This window comes from Pelophylax lessonae (genome assembly GCF_965119305.1).
Source record: "Pelophylax lessonae genome assembly, chromosome: 1".
NCBI classification, from domain to species: Eukaryota; Metazoa; Chordata; class Amphibia; order Anura; family Ranidae; genus Pelophylax; species Pelophylax lessonae.
This window is the reverse complement of record NC_138768.1, coordinates 64,730,459-64,747,444: the sequence shown is the minus strand read 5'-3', so window position 1 is coordinate 64,747,444 and position 16,986 is coordinate 64,730,459. Positions and strand designations below refer to the sequence as shown.

Here is a 16,986-nt window from a genome sequence, read left to right as displayed (position 1 = left end):
GCACAGACTACTATTTGGGTTATTATTTTAGATATGATAGACTGTTATCTTGTCCTAATATCTTCCTTACCTTGGCAACCAATAAATGTGACACTGAAAGGGTTGGCCCTTTCCTTAACCCACTCTTGAGTGTGGGATTCCATCAAATTTTTTGAAAGCTTTATTTCACCTCATTTGTCACTGTTTAAATCTTGTAAAATTCCCCTCATTTCCATCTGGTGTTAATTCCCCAAGTTGATTTAATTGGTGGCTAAATAAGGCATTCACTGATTTGTTGACCTTAGAAAATATACAGTTACAACATTTGTTTTCCTATTACTTAAATGCACACCCCGTTATGTGTTTTGAAAATGCTACACAGATCCCCCCACGCTTCTTGGCTTATCTCTCCAAACTTCCTCCAAAAGTCACCCTAAAATTGGAAGTTACTTTGGGAGGAAGACCCTACATGAACAAGACTTGAAATACATTTTGTGCTTACGGCTAAAACCTCAACATTTTGGCTTGTACAAAGCACTCTTCTGCTGGAATCTCACTCCATCTCCGATTGCTGAGTTTGTTCCACATAAATCCCCCTCTTGTTTTTGCCACTGTTGGCAGGAAGGAACAATGTTACATATTTAGGGATTGTGCCCAGAGGCTCAAAGATTATGGATTTGAGTCTACTCTTTAATACACACAATATTGGTTTGTAATGTATGCAAGGATCCTGAAGAAGTTTTAAAACAAACCTATTGAAATCATCTTGCTATCTTTCACAGTATTTGCTAGTTTTATATTCTACACTGCTAAACTATAGCATACTCTTGGAAATTTCTTGGAAGTTAAAACCTACTAAAACGGAACAGCTAAATTAAAAGCTAAAGGCTATCATTCTAGTCTCTGGTGAGCAGTTTCCTAAAATTTGGACCCCGTAGATAATTTACTCCCATCCCTTATACCAGATCCTTTACAACTCTATAGTTTTAGTAAACCAATCCCAGTGTCTTTTTAGAGTGCAAAATCTGGTGCAGCTCTGCATGGTAGCCAGTCAGCTTTAAAATCCATCTTATTCAATTAAGCTTTGACAAACAAAGAGCTGCACAAGATTTTGTACTCTCCAGTCTTAGTAAATCAACCCCACTGTGTCTTACCCCTTATCCTCCCCACTTCTTACCCTCCCCCACTTTCCACCCTCCCTACGTTCTCCCCTTACCCTCCCTACGTTCTCCCCTTACCCTCCCTACGTTCTCCCCTTACCCTCCCTACGTTCTCCCCTTACCCTCCCTACGTTCTCCCCTTACCCTCCCTACGTTCTCCCCTTACCCTCCCTACGTTCTCCCCTTTACCCTCCCTACGTTCTCCCCTTTACCCTCCCTACCTTCTTTTTCCACCCCCTATTTTTTCTTTTTTTTTTTTTTTAGCATCTTACTGCTTCTCACATAGCACCATCTCTGCTTTCACAATTTCTTTTCTGCAAATGTTTCTACTCTTGGCATACACCCTCATCTTAGTTCTTAGTTGATCTATGTACAGTACCTAGGCAGGCCACACATGGTGCAAATTTCAATCCTGCAAATACATTTTACGATTACCCCATCAGCACACACTGCTGACAGGGGAATTTCTCCTGCCAAGCTATTGCCTGCTCCCAGCAAGAGTGGCTGGGGAAGCCACCCGCTGGGAGAAGACAGTGATTATCGTTCGTGGCTGTAGCCATTAGCGATAATAGTAATTGAATCTGGTAGGCTGGATGCACCAAACTTGATCGATCAACATGGTACTTTCAGCCTGCCTATTAACCGTTTGAATCTCGAACCGTGTACGGCTGACCTTAGGCCAAACTACCAGTTTCAACACTTATTTCTATTTCAAAATGACTTAGTGCCATGCTAATGTGGACTTCACACTGTGATGCCTATAATTGGGAAGGACTGGTCACCCATCGACTTAATGAAAAGGTCTGATGGTTTATTCCATTATTCTGGTTAAATAGTGTCTTTTTCTACCTTGAATCCTGATTCGTAATTTACCGTGTGTGTCTGTATACAGGGCTTTTTATTTCATATACATCTTTGTTTTATTGCAAGATACAGACTGCTGAATTCTAGGCAAATCTTGACTTTTTTTGTAAAAATCAAAACTTGGCCCATACCACCTGGAAAGCGAGGATATCTCACATTTAAAGGACAAAGAACCAAGCTCTGCTTTTATGGGACTACAAAATACCAGTTATATGTTGCTATAAGACTGTGCTTTTCTTGTGTCTAAAGCCACAATGCCTTAAAACTTGCACTGAAATTTAAACTATGAGAAATGGTGAATGTTTATCTCTACTGGTGTCTTCCTTTAGTTTCTGTGTCTGTTTTTATAGACATATCTTTTGTGTATACTTCCTTTTGGATTAATCGGAGGGGAAAAAAAGTATTGCAAAATAGGAAGTCCACTCCCTTTTTAATTTATCACTCCACAGTGATGTCACATATACCACTTGTCACACCAGAACATCACTTCCTCCCACACCTGCCACTGAACAAGCCAGATTACAACACCATCTGCAAATGTATAGGCAAAAGAATGCTTGCCATACACCGCTGTCAATCACAAAGAATGGCAAAATGGATCATTGCAACCTGCCACCAGCAGCTTTTCAAAATGAAGAAACAATCTAAACAATTGATGGTAGGTTGACTTGATGCATTCTGGCTTTTCCCTGAGCTGAAAGCAAGTTGCGTTTTTTTTTTTTTTTTTTTTTTTTATGGCTAACATAGGGCTAGGGTGCTCAAGGCAATTTGTAGGATCGTTTGGGCATGTACATTACCCATGACTCTGCAAATAAAATCTTGCATAGCTATCCAATCAGTGCTTCTATTTATGCAATGATTGGCACTGAACCTGATGCAGATTGACCATAGATTCTGGGCATGTCCTATGACACCCCACTACTACAGGGAAAAGGGGGATATCCTCTTCATAAATTTGGAGTGATCATCTCTAGTTTCTAACCATGTGTAGAACAATGAATTTGAGCAAATTTTAGGATCTACGCTACTCCTCTCCAAGTTTATATAGATGACTAGCAACTTGCATGGGCATGTTCATGTTACAAAATAACTTGTTCTGTAGCAACCTATATTATCCCGGAAGGAAGTCATTTGAATAGGTGAAGAGTAGGGATGAGTGAAAATAAAAGCGAAATTTGAATGTTTTTCATTTCTACAGAATGTTGGCAAAAAAAATCAGGCAATTTTAGTGAAATTTTGCCCTTTTTTTTTTTTTTTTGTTTAGTCAATGGGCATTGGAGTAATTGGGAAAGATTATGTTAAAGGTGTGTTTTGATGGTTTTCAAGGGTGCAATGGGCTTTAAATGGCTCCTAGAGGTTACCGTAGGTCCTTTCAACTATCCTGGACAAAAACGATCATTCGCCTTATTGTTTTTCTTAGAAATTCCATACAAAATACAAGGGAAAAGCACAAAAACAATGAAGCTAAGAGCCCATTTACATTGAGGCGACACGACTTTGGGGGGCGACCTGTGAAGTCGCGTGCACCGCGACTTCGGCGTGACTTGCAGAAACTTCACATAATGGAAGTCTATGCAAGTCGCTCTGAGGTCGCCCCAAAGTAGTACTTGTGCCGCTCCTATTAGAACGGGTCCTGTACTACTCAATGGACCGCGATATGTGAATGGGCTCTAAATGAAATAACTTCAGTACAACTTCAGTATACACCAAAAAAAATACCCTCAAAATAAAGAATAAGGAGCAGATCCTAGAAAATAGAAAAAGTATGGAAACTGGTTGCAGTAACGATTCCAATGTGTATTGCAATATAATGCATAGTGTCAGCTGCTTAGCATTGGATGATACATGAAAAATGCTGTCTTTGCTATAATTTAACCCTAATACTTAGTAATGTAAATTGCCTATATAATGTATTAATTTTTTTTTTTTTTTTTTTGCAGACTATTCCTCAAATATCCACAGTATCTTGGTCCACCACTCTAATACCTCTGCTGCTAGTACTGGGAATCACTGCCATCAAAGATCTTGTGGATGATATAGTAAGTTGTGCAACAGTTTACATTCCTAAATGAAGAAATGGGGTGGGGTGACTAGGCCAAAAGTATTTAGTCTACCATGTCTGTGTTTCCAAAATCTTATCTAACAGAATTTAACTCGAAGGAAACCTGTACTTTGGCCAATTTGGGGGCGGAGGGGGGGGGGGGGCTTACCATTGCTGACCTAATTCAGAAAATGCTAGGTACCTGACAGTTTAAAGATTCAGCACTCGCATCAATGAAGTTAGCATCGTTGATCTTTTATACATGTTCCAGTTTAGTGACCCGGAAAGTACTGAACCTACTGGTTTAATATGACAGCCATAGAAATTACATTTTCAGAAGAGGAGGTCAGAAAGCTTTCATAGCAGGTTTCATTTTAAACAACATTAAAACATAAAAGCTTGTTTCTGATCAGGTGCTATGTAATTAAAACACAATATAAGCTACAGGCTGTATCAAATAGTGTATATATGTATCAAATAGTGATAATTTGGGCTACAGACACATACCTTTTTTATTTTTGATATGCCCCCTCCAGAGTAGCCTGAACTCCCGTTCCCTTAAAGTGTCTTCACTTTCCCGTAATTGGTGATAGGCCCCACTAGCATCCCCACAGTACAGCATCCAGTGATATAGTGACCCATCTCAAGGGATTGCCATGTTAGTTGGGAAAGTGACGTCCATGCAAGGACTGACCTTTTTGAAAGTCAGTATTTGCATAGCATATTCTTGGGTTTAGGGTGGAACTAGAGGGGCACATTCAGTAAAAAAGGATTTTGAAAAAAAAATCTTTTGCTGTCAGATGTTTGCTAAAGAGAAAAAAGGTTGTGAGGAACTATAAGCTAGAGAACCAATTCTCAGCTTGTTCTGCACAAAAACACAAGACTGGACTTTCTAAGGCACACCATGAGATGAATCACTGCGACTTACAGTTTGAATAAAATATATATTGTTTATTAAACACAATTAAAAAATTAGGACAAAAACCAAACTGTCCTCATTTGGAACATACATGATATCAAACAACAAATAAGTCTAAAATGAGATTAATAACCTAAGACTATTTCTAACCAATCTCAATGGCTCAATGGGAGAAAGGTGTATGTGGTTATTAGCAAATTACAACATCAAAATACATCCTATATTGCAGAATCCTATCTGATCTGTAGGTCGACGCGTTTCGCAGCGTGCTTCTTCAGGACCAAAACTTTTTGTTTTTTGTATCAGAGATTTCTTAAATATAAGCAAAACATCAATTAGTAACATGTTTGCTAAAGAGTTTAGGTTATTTCATTAGTGATTTTCATGGGTCTACTTTGAAGTATAACTAAAGGCAAAACTTTTTTTTTTTTTTTATTTTTTTTTATTTTTTACTTTTGGATCATGTAGAGAGGGATTATGACATCTGGCCAGTGTGGTGGTGTTGTTGTGTTTTGTTTGTTTTTTTCATTGCTGTCTGTGCCTCCATTAGGGAGATTCACCCTCTTTTTGTCTTGTTTTACTATTCTCATTGAAAGTGAAAGTAAAAGAAAATTCTGAGTTTTAGGTTGACATCCGAACAGTATTAGAGTGAAAATCTTCCAATGGGTACACTAGTTCTGGTGAACAGGTGTGTAGGTGCTACAACCTTACCTCATGAGCCATGAGCCAAGGACTATCGTCTGAAACACGTAGGCTGTTTTTAAAGCGATGTGCATGTCAAGAAAGGAATACTATTTTTTTTTTTTTTTTTTTGGATGTCATCTTAAATGCCAATCATCCCTTTCCTTATACTAGTTCCGGTGACCTTGGTGACACCCTGGGAATCCACCACTTTGGAGGGATTTCCTCTCAGAAAACTAACAGGGGTTCTAACCCCTCCGTACTTCATCCAAAATGAAGAAATGTTTTCTTTTTAGTTCTATTTTAGGGTAACCAAAGCATGTATCGTGGTTTAAAGTGAATGAAGGAAGGTTTCGTAATAACTAGTCGTCATCAAGTAAAAAAAAAATATATATATATATATATATATATATATATATATATAATAATATAATCTAATGAATATAGGCTTCCATTACTGCTGCCTCCTAAAAATTGCTCGTTGCTCAGCACCATTTTCAGCAAGGGTAGCCCCACAAATTTTGAGGTTTGTCACTGACAGTACCAAACCAGTTTTTTATTATTTTTAGCCCCACAAATTTATTTTAAAGCAAAGTTTTGCGTGGGGGTTAAAGATTTGGATAACTAACACTTTTCTTTTTTTTTTTTTTTTTTTTTTTTTTTAAATATAGTCGTATTAACATTTTTCTTTAAAATCCCCCTTAAAGTTAGATAGTTCACTTTCCTGAACACCCCCATGTCAATTTTGACAAAAAAAAATGAATGCAAAAACACATTGTTGATATTTTCTAAATGGTTAGACCTCTCTGAACGGATAAAACCAGAACACAGAGTTGATGGAAAGAAGCATTCCCTGACTCGTATGCCACTTATTGGCCCAGGAACAGCAACATTTTATATGCTTAAGGGTTTGTCTGCTTTGTGATAGGACCTCTTTAATGTCCTACCATGTCACTGCACCCATTGCTTTGGTGATTTCCAAGCCTGCAAGTTTGACAAGTGTTTGGACTTTTATTATGAGGCTTAAATGGTTTGTGCCTTTCATTCTGCATTTAATTGGCTTTTTGTTTTATTTTTAAAGGCGCGTCATAAAATGGATAATGAGATTAATAATCGACCTTCAGAAGTTATAGAAGAAGGAAGGTAATGCAGGTTTAGAAATCCAGCTATGAAATTATAAGCGAACTTGTGGAGAATATTTGTCAATGTGTGTTGTGATTTTTCATTGAGTATTTCAGCTTTTTAGTGAACTACTTGCCAATATATAGCTTAAATGTTAATCTGCTTCAAAGGCTTTGGTTTGCTTCCATCATTGCCAAGTGGACAGAGGAATCAGATCCCTGGTTTCTTTGTATAAATGGAAAGTTGAGTTGGCTGAAACCAAGAAATAAAACGGGGTAGTGGAATTCAACAGATTTGTGGCCGTCTGCACACAAACACAGACTAGACTCCCTGTTGCATAAATGGGAATGAGATTGTTAAAAGCTGGCTTCAGCTCCTCTTCTCCAGCTGTAGGGAGCTCCACATTCTCCAGCTGTAGAGAGCTCCGCAAAGGCAATTTTCCCTTTTTGGGGATTAAGCGTAGAGGCGTCTACGATTAAGCCCCACAAAAGGCAAAACACGTCTGAGTTCTCTACAGCTGGAGAACAGGAGCTGAAGCTATCCTTACCCATTTCCTTCACATTTATGCAACAGGGAGTCAGTGTCAGTCAGACGGCCACCCGTATGTTAAGTCTACTAGAGCCTGACAAGCCGATCCTGTCTTTTTGCACCAGTCTGCTCACATGCTGATCTGACACAGGTTGTGGGGACGTTTCGAGCAGTAATATTTTCACTATTTTGGGCTACAAATATAGGGCAGGGGACTTGGGGCAGTTGGTTGGTCAAGAAACCCTGAAGAATTATTTTCCCTGTCTGTGCCCAGGACTTGATGAGTTCCCCTAATCACTTTCTGCACCCCAACTCTCCATTATGTAACCCCAATGTAATTTCAGTAAAACAAAAACCTTTTATGCGTAAAAGACAGTAACTGCTTGGGATGTTCCCATGGCTTTACAGTCAGAAACATCAGTAACTGCTTTGGATGTTCCCATGGCTTGACAGTCAGAAACATAAAGAAGAAATTAAAAGTGTAGGCGCTATTTGGTCCTTCCTCCACACTAATGCCTCTACTGTCATGGTTGGTGGCAGGGACAGAAACTACCGCAATGTTTTTAAAGTACAGTGAAAACAAAAAAAGTTGAAATTAGGATTTCACGGGTTATAATTTGGAATCTAAACCCCCTCAACCAATACAAACTATAGAAAAGTTTTTGTCAAGTCCGGAGTTCTGCTTTAGAAGTAGCATGCCTCCTGAAGTCTACCCAAATCAACGACATTGGTTGTGATTGCTTGAGTGATTGATAGTTGATCAAGATGATATTGCTGTCTTAATTTAGGTTTAAGAAAACAAAGTGGAAGAGCATACAAGTTGGGGACGTCATAAGAATAAACAAGAATGAGTTTATTCCGGTAGGTATTTTATTGTTACATTATGGTATTAAGGCTGTGGTAGTAATAAAGAAAAACTTTAGTTTTATGGGGTCAATTAATAACCGAGAAGAGATGTCACTATATGCTGCAAGGTTACGGTGTGCCTCTGCCAATATTTTTTGGTCCATTTAAAAAAATTCAGGCCACAGTGTGGATCTTGGTGTCCTTTTTGGAATTTTCTTGATTTTAATCTTTTTAGAGAAGAATTATGGCTGTATTAGGGCCATACAGGTGCTGTTTAAAGCCCATTTCTGGGTCAAATAAAAAGTTTTCCCAAGTAGTGGGGCCGTGCCTGCGCTGCATGGGTTAACTACTTGTTTTTGTCTAGAGAAGAGAAAGGAAATATTGTTACCTAATCATCTGATCCACCCAGCACTAGACTGGTCCGGTACCCCTGCGCTCTAGCAGTCTTAAAGTATAGACTGTTCCTGACGTCATTAAGCCCAGAGCAGGCTCCATAGACCAGCAACAGTTCACACTTGGTCAATGGAGCACCATTTTCCGAAGGAACGGGTGATTATAAGCTTTCTCCGAACCCTTAGACACAATGAGCACTTGACCTGTCCAGTGCTGGCTCCCTGTCACGGAACCATGAACCAGACGTACAACAACAGATAAGTGAAAATAAGAAAGCTTTATTGAAAAACAAGCTATAAAGCAAAAGTCCAAACGGATGGCGAAACCGATGCAGAGTCTTTGCGAAGCCAGGGGACAGGAACCAGCAGGGTAGTCAGACGAAGCCAGGATCAGGAACCAGCAGGGTAGTCAGACGAAGCCAGGATCAGGAACCAGCAGGGTAGTCAGACGAAGCCAGGAACAGGAACCAGAAGTAGCAGCAGTCTTAGTAGCATGTGAACACAGGAGGACCAAGCAGGGAACTGAAGCCACAGACCTCCTATATATATGAGCTAGGTATCCAGCTCCTCCCAGTGGGAAGGAGGAGCCGCAGGGTGGGAGGCTACAAGAAACCCAGAAACCAAGATGGCCGCCAGCACATGTCAAACGAAGGAGAACAGCAAGAAGGTAAGACCATGACACTCCCTCTGCATAGGAAAACTTTTTTTTTTTCTACCTGGATTTTGGCTTTAAATAGACCCTAATATACAGTGGGGATCGACAGTTTGGGCGCCCCAGGTAAAAATTTGTATTAATGTGCATAAAGAAGCCAAGGAAAGATGGAAAATCTCCAAAAGGCATCAAATTACAGATTAGACATTATTATAATATGTCAACAAAAGTTCGATTTTATTTCCACCATTGACACTTTCAAAATTACAGAAAACAAAAAAAAAAATGGCATCTGCAAAAGTTTGGGCACCCTGCAGAATTTATAGCATGCACTGCTCCCTTTGCAAGGCTGAGACCTGCCGGTGTCATGGATTGTTCTCAATCATCGTCTGGGAAGACCTGGTGATGTCAATCTCAAAGGTTTTAAATGCCCAGACTCATCTGACCTTGCCCCAACAATCAGCACCATGGGATCTTCTTAGCAGTGGTCTAGAAAACTGGAACTGAAAATAGTTGACGCTCACAAAGCTGGAGAAGGCTATAAGAAGATAGCAAAGCGTTTTCAGATGTCAATATCCTCTGTTTGGAATGTAATTAAGAAATGGCAGTCATCAGGAACAGTTGAAGTTAAAGCAAGATCTGGAAGACCAAGAAAAATATCAGACAGAACAGCTCACAGGATTGTGAGAAAAACAATTCAAACCCCACGTTTGACTGCACGATCCCTCCAGAAAGATCTGGCAGACACTGGAGTTGTGGTACACTATTCCACTATAAAGAGATACTTCTACAAATATGGTCTTCATGGAAGAGTCATCAGAAGAAAACCTCTTCTACGTCCTCACCACAAAAATCAGCGTCTGAACTTTGCAAATTAACATATAGATAAGCCTGATGCATTTTGGAAACAAGTTCTGTGGACTGATGAGGTTAAAATTGAACTTTTTGGCCGGAATGAGCAAAGGTACGTTTGGAGAAGGGGCACAGAATTTAATGAAAAGAACCTCTGTCCAACTGTTAAGCATGGAGGTGGATCATTAATGCTTTGGGGTTGTATGGCAGCCAGTGGCACAGGGAACATCTGACGAGTAGAAGGAAAAATGGATTCAATAAAATTTCAGAAAATTTTGGATGGTAACTTGATGCCGTCTGTGAAAAAGCTGAAGTTAAAGAGAGGATGGCTTCTACAAATGGATAATGATCCTAAACACACCTCAAAATCCACAGGGGATTACATCAAGAGGCGTAAACTGAAGGTTTTGCCATGGCCTTCACAATCTCCTGACCTCAACATAATTGAAAATCTATGGATAGACCTTAAAAGAGCAGTGCGTGACAGCCCAGAAATCTCAAGGAACTGGAAGACTTTTGTACGGAAGAATGGGAAAAGATACCTCAAACAAGAATTGAAAGACTCTTGGCTGGCTACAAAAAGCATTTATAAGCTGTGATACTTGCCAAAGGGGGCAGTACAAGATATTAACTCTCAGGGTGCCCAAACTTTTGCAGATACCATTTTTTTTTTTGTTTTCTGTTATTTTGAAAGTGTAAATGATTGAAATAAAATCTAACTTTTGTTGACATATTATAAGAATGTCTAATCTGTAATTTAATGCCTTTTGGAGATTCTTCAATCTTTCCTTGGCTTCTTTATGCACATTAATACAAATTCTTACCTGGGGTGCCCAAACTTTCGATCCCCACTGTACATCCTAGATCTAAGACCTTTTTGTTTTCTGTTTTGATAAAGTAGGGGATGATTACAAAGTGTGTGTATATGTTATTATTATTGTTAATATAAAGATGGTCTGGTGAATCTTGATTGTACTTGGAGGTGCACAGATGGTAGGCCAGTCATAATATCTAAACCCCATAGAACACCTTTGGAATGTGGTAGAACAGTATGAATGTGCAGCTGACCATTCTGCAAAGGCTGCGTGATGCAATTGTGTCAACATGAAACCAAATCTGGGAGAAATGTTTGTGGAATGTAGAAAACATGCAAATTAAGACTGTTTTGACCGGAAAAGGAGGCCTCAACCAATACTAGTATAGTGTTCCTAATGGGTTGCTCAGTGAACATAAATATAGAACAAGTGTAAAGTTGAGGAAGTGGTTTTGAGTAATCTTTTGACTGCCAAAGGTATTTCCTGCATGTCAAGGCTGTTCCTTTCCTAGCTAACCAATGACCTATAGAATATATCATGGCAGTCAAAGGTGACATGATGTAAAACAAGTTTGTAACATCTCCCCCCCCCCCCCCCCAAAGCCATATCAGGCTCTAGGCTCTTCGGGCATGCTGGGCCCCCGAAATCACAGGGTCGATGCCACCAGGGGACGTTACTGGGTGGCCTCTGCCCCATAGATATTTAAGAAATGTCATACGGCTGGGCAGGCAGTCTAAGGGAGTGTTTGTGGCGAGTGGAGCTTTTTTATTTTATTTTTTTCGGGTCTAGTGTCGTGGTTGACAATAGATCTACATCAGGGGACATTATTTTCTCATTTTTATTAAAGGAATTGTCAGAAATCTGTCTCCTTTCTTCACTTTTTTGGGGAATGGGTAGGGGTACTATATATTCATTAGAAGTAGAAAACTGCACTTGAAGATGAATAAAAATATATTTATTTGAGAATCCAGAAATCCATAGTTGACAAAAATATCAGAGACATGGGACAAGACATAGTTGACGCGTTTCACAAAATTAAATTTGCTTAATCATAACTATGAACATGCATGTGGAGACACTGCATAAATCGTAGTAGATCACAACTATGTACCCTATACTCATTCACATTGGGGGGGGACAGGATCTTGTTAAAGGGGGCTTACAGATTCTGATAAGCCCCCCCCCCCCCCCGTCCGTAGACCCCCACAACCACAGCCCTGGGTTGTGGGGAAGGTGCCCTTGTCTCCGTTAACATGGGGACAAAGTGCTTTGCCTCAAAGAACCCCCCCCCCCATGTTGAGGGCATGCGGCCTCGTAAAGTTCAGAAGGTGCGCTTGCTTGTCCCCTCCCTTTCCTTACCTGCCGGGCTTCATGCCCAGGCAAGGATCTGGTATGGATTCAATGGGGACCCCACTTTTTTGTTTTTTGTTGTTTTTTGGCATGAGATTCCCCTCCAAATCATTACCAGACCCGAAGGCAGTAAGCAAGCGACACTGGAGATCAGGGAACACTTGGCTTCTGCATTAAAGGAGCTTGTCCTTAGGTAAACACAGAGACGGCCATTGCTGACTTCACATTCTGAAAATACGAATTGTGTTCCTGTAATAATCTTTTTTTTTTTTTCTAATCACTGACCTCGATCAAGCATAGAGAGATGGTTCTTGTGCATGCATTTTGTAGGTCAGGGCCTCCAATGTGCTAAAATCAGAGGACCAAATCTGTTTTCAGAATCAGGTCAGCAATACACTAGTTTCAGATGTGTTCAGAAGATGGAATTTGAGACTATGGGGCTTGAGCAGAGCATGTGAATGGTAGAAGGTAATTGGAGACACTTGGCTGGTAGGCTGTTCTTCCTGTCTGACCGGTGTTGTGTTCTTTTTATGGGTTTAGAGGTGTCATGAGGTGATCCCAGATGATAAATGTACATGCTTTTAAGCATTGAACCATCACTTGATAAACCCTATCAAATAACCAACTGTTTGTTTTCTCCTTTCCTTAGGCGGATGTGCTGCTTCTGTCCAGCTCCGAGCCAAACAGCTTGTGTTATGTAGAGACAGCAGAACTGGATGGGTACGGATGTTTTATCAAATGTTGTGTCTTCATAGGCATATACAGTGCCTTGCAAAAGTATTCAGCCCCCTTGAACTTTGTGACCCTTTGCCACATTTCAGGCTTCAAACATAAAGATATAAAACTAATTTTTTTTGAAGAATCAACAAGTGGGACACAATCATGAAGTGGAAAGAAATTTATTGGATATTTCAAACTTTTTTAACAAATAAAAAACTGAAAAATTGGGTGTGCAAAATGATTCAGTCCCCCTAAGTTAAAGCGGAGTTCCGGGCACAGATGTCATTTTTTAATAATCATACCCCCGGGACAGTCAGGGCTAGCACATTCCACAATGGCTATCCTCTGATCTGTCCCGGTTCACACTTACCTTTTAGAAGAAATATTTACTTATAAAATTTCTTCCACAGCGTTTCAATCTCTCTTGTGGGCAGCTGAAGCCGGCGCGGTCCTCTTCTGTGTCTTCTTCCGCGTCTTCTTGTCCCAGAATGCGCCGCACCAGCCCCTCTCGTCACTTCCGGCGCGGCGCCGCATTCCTCCACAGCTTCTGGGCATGCCCAGAAGCTGTTTAGCAGGGGAATGCGGCGTCGCCCGGAAATGACGAGCGGGGCCGGTGCCTTCGCATTGATTCCTGGGAGCTGTGACGTTCAGCTCCCAGGAATCATAGCGAGGCAGGAAGTGACGGGGTGAGCCGCGGCTCCGAGGGAGGAAGTACTCTGAGGTGAGTATCTTCGATCTTCAATTGCAAGGTAAGTAAACAAAAAAAAAAAAAATAACTATCCAATTTCTTTTCAGGTGCGGCATACCTAGCGGAGGGGCACAAAAAAAATATATAGTTTTTGTGCCCGGAACTCCGCTTTAATACTTTGTAGCGCCACCTTTTGCTGCAATTACAGCTGTATGTCGCTTGGGGTATGTCTCTATCAGTTTTGCACATCGAGAGACTGAAATTTCCATCACCCTGAACACACCATCCCCACTGTCAAACATGGTGGTGGCAGAATCATGGTTTGGGCCTGCTTTTATTCAGCAGGGACAGGGAACATGGTTAAAATTGATGGGAAGATAGATGGAGCCAAATACAGGACCATTCTGGAAGAAACCCTGATGGAGTCTGCAAAAGACCTGAGACTGGGACGGAGATTTGTCTTCCAACAAGACAATGATCCAAAACCTAAAGCAAAATCTACAATGGAATGGTTCACAAATAAACATATCCAGGTGTTAGAATGGCCAAGTCAAAGTCCAGACCTGAATCCAATCGAGAATCTGTGGAAAGAACTGAAAACTGCTGTTCACAAACGCTCTCCATCCAACCTCACTGAGCTCGAGCTGTTTTGCAAAGAGGAATGGGCAAAAATTTCAGTATCTCAATGTGCAAAACTGATAGAGACATACCCCAAGCGACTTACAGCTGTAATCGCAGCAAAAGGTGGAGCTACAAAGTATTAACTTAAGGGGGCTGAATAATTTTGCACGCCTAATTTTTCAGTTTTTTACTTGTTAAAGAAGTTTGAAATATCCAATAAATTTTGTTCCACTTCATGATTGTGTCCCACTTGTTGTTGATTCTTCACAAAAATTCAGTTTTATATCTTTATGTTTGAAGCCTGAAATGTGGCAAAAGGTTGCAAAGTTCAAGGGGGCCGAATACTTTCGCAAGGCACTGTATGTGAATAGTTTGTCTATCCTCCTTGTGTGGCCCCCACCTGCTCTGTTGGGTATCATTCTGATTTTATCCCAATGATAAAAGGAACCATTTAAGATAAAAATATGGAAGCCACCACTGCTGAATTGTTTAAGGTGCAAGACCCAATGTTTGTTATACACCTGCTTCTTCCAAGTCACCAAGTGGTGGAGAAAGGATAAGGATGATCGTTCAGGAGCTTGCATCTTTGATATAATGTAAACAATGGCAACTACCATATTTCCAGTTTCTATAAAAGTGTACATTTTTTTGAATAAAAAAGTTTAGCCACTGACTGTCAGCAGCATATTCAAACGCATACTTTGTAGAGAACCTGAAGAGCCCTAAAAGCCAAGGTGTCCCATTGTAGAAATACCTACTAGGTTAAGGAACTGAAGTTTATTTCATTGGTCAGTGAGGCTGCTGATTCTAGTAATGGAACAAAAAGGAGACCGAGTGGGTGAGCCTGAGGTCAGCATCAGTTCTTGAAGTCGGCAGTTTCATTAGCACAAGCTGGAGCTTGATAGTCCTTTAACATTTTGAAAGATATGGGGTTGATTTACTAAAACTGGAGAGTGGAAAATCTATTGCTGCTTTGCATAGAAACCAAACGGCTTCCATTTTTTTTGTTAAAACGTAACCACTTTAAGACCAGGCTTTTTCTGGCACTTTTTGTTTACAAGTTTAAACCAGTATTTTTTGCTAGAACCCCCAAACATTATACATTTTTTTTTCTAGCAAAGACCCTAGGAAATGGTGATTGTTGCAATTTTTATGTCACACGGTATTTGCACAACGCAATTGTTTTGAAAAAAACAAACAAAAAACTTAGGTTACTTCTGGAGGTAATTGGTTCCAATAGATTTTAATTAGGAGTATCAGAGTAAAGGGGGCTGAATACAAATTCATGCCATACTTTTCAGATATTTATTTGTAAAAATTATAAAAAAAAAAAAATTTCCTTCAATTTCACAATTATGTTCCACTTTGTGTTGGTCTATCACAAAAAATCCCAATAAAAACGCATTTATGTTTTTTGGTTTAACATGACAAAAATTTGAAAAATTTCAAGTGGTATGAATACTTTCAAAGCGCTGTACAAAAGCAGTTAAATGTTCCAATCTTTTCTCCATGAAAGAGTGATTTTTGTCCTTCGCATAGACCTTTAGACTTGTCCCTGTGTTTAGAGATGGATGCCTCACCCAATCTTCTCTTTGTACCATCACATCAGCACCCAGGTTGACCTTTGGTCATCTTTTATTGCCTTTATGCATTAGTCCTAATACTGTCCTCCTATACCTGTATGCATCAGTCCTAATACTGTCCTCCTATACCTGTATGCATCAGCCCTAATACTGTCCTCCCATACCTTTTATGCATCAGCCCTAATACTGTCCTTCCATACCTGTATGCATCAGCCCTAATACTGTCCTCCCATACCTTTTATGCATCAGCCCTAATACTGTCCTCCCATACTGTATGCATCAGCCCTAATACTGTCCTCCCATACCTGTATGCATCAGCCCTAATACTGTCCTCCCATACCTGTATGCATCAGCCCTAATACTGTCCTCCCATACCTTTTATGCATCAGCCCTAATACTGTCCTCCCATACCTGTATGCATCAGCCCTAATACTGTCCTCCCATACCTTTATGCATCAGCCCTAATAATGTCCTCCCATACCTGTATGCATCAGCCCTAATACTGTCCTCCTATACCTGTATGCATCAGCCCTAATACTGTCCTCCCATACCTGTATGCATCAGCCCTAATACTGTCCTCCCATACCTTTTATGCATCAGCCCTAATACTGTCCTCCCATACCTTTTATGCATCAGCCCTAATACTGTCCTCCTATACCTGTATGCATCAGCCCTAATACTGTCCTCCCATACCTGTATGCATCAGCCCTAATACTGTCCTCCCATACCTGTATGCATCAGTCCTAATACTGTCCTCCCATACCTTTTATGCATCAGTCCTAATACTGTCCTCCCCTACCTTTTATGCATCAGTCCTAATACTGTCCTCCCATACCTTTTATGCATCAGTCCTAATACTGTCCTCCCATACCTTTTATGCATCAGTCCTAACACTGTCCTCCCATACCTGTATGCATCAGTCCTAATACTGTCCTCCCATACCTTTATGCATCAGCCCTAATACTGTCCTCCCATACCTGTATGCATCAGCCCTAATACTGTCCTCCCATACCTTTTATGCATCAGTCCTAATACTGTCCTCCCATACCTTTTTATGCATCAGTCCTAATACTGTCCTCCCATACCTGTATGCATCAGCCCTAATACTGTCCTCCCATACCTTTTATGCATCAGTCCTAATACTGTCCTCCCATACCTTTTATGCATCAGTCC

At 40.4% G+C, this 16,986-nt stretch overlaps 1 protein-coding gene across 1 annotated transcript in view; it reads left to right on the top strand.

The window, feature by feature from the left end:
• LOC309561466 (phospholipid-transporting ATPase IC-like) overlaps positions 1–16,986 on the top strand; it is a 160,088-nt gene that overhangs the window by 75,925 nt on the left and 67,177 nt on the right. Inside the window, exons 5-8 of the mRNA XM_082265404.1 lie at positions 3,944–4,042; positions 6,726–6,787; positions 8,083–8,155; positions 12,851–12,921. Coding sequence (XP_082121530.1) covers positions 3,944–4,042; positions 6,726–6,787; positions 8,083–8,155; positions 12,851–12,921 — 305 coding nt within the window. The remainder of the gene's footprint in view (positions 1–3,943; positions 4,043–6,725; positions 6,788–8,082; positions 8,156–12,850; positions 12,922–16,986) is intronic.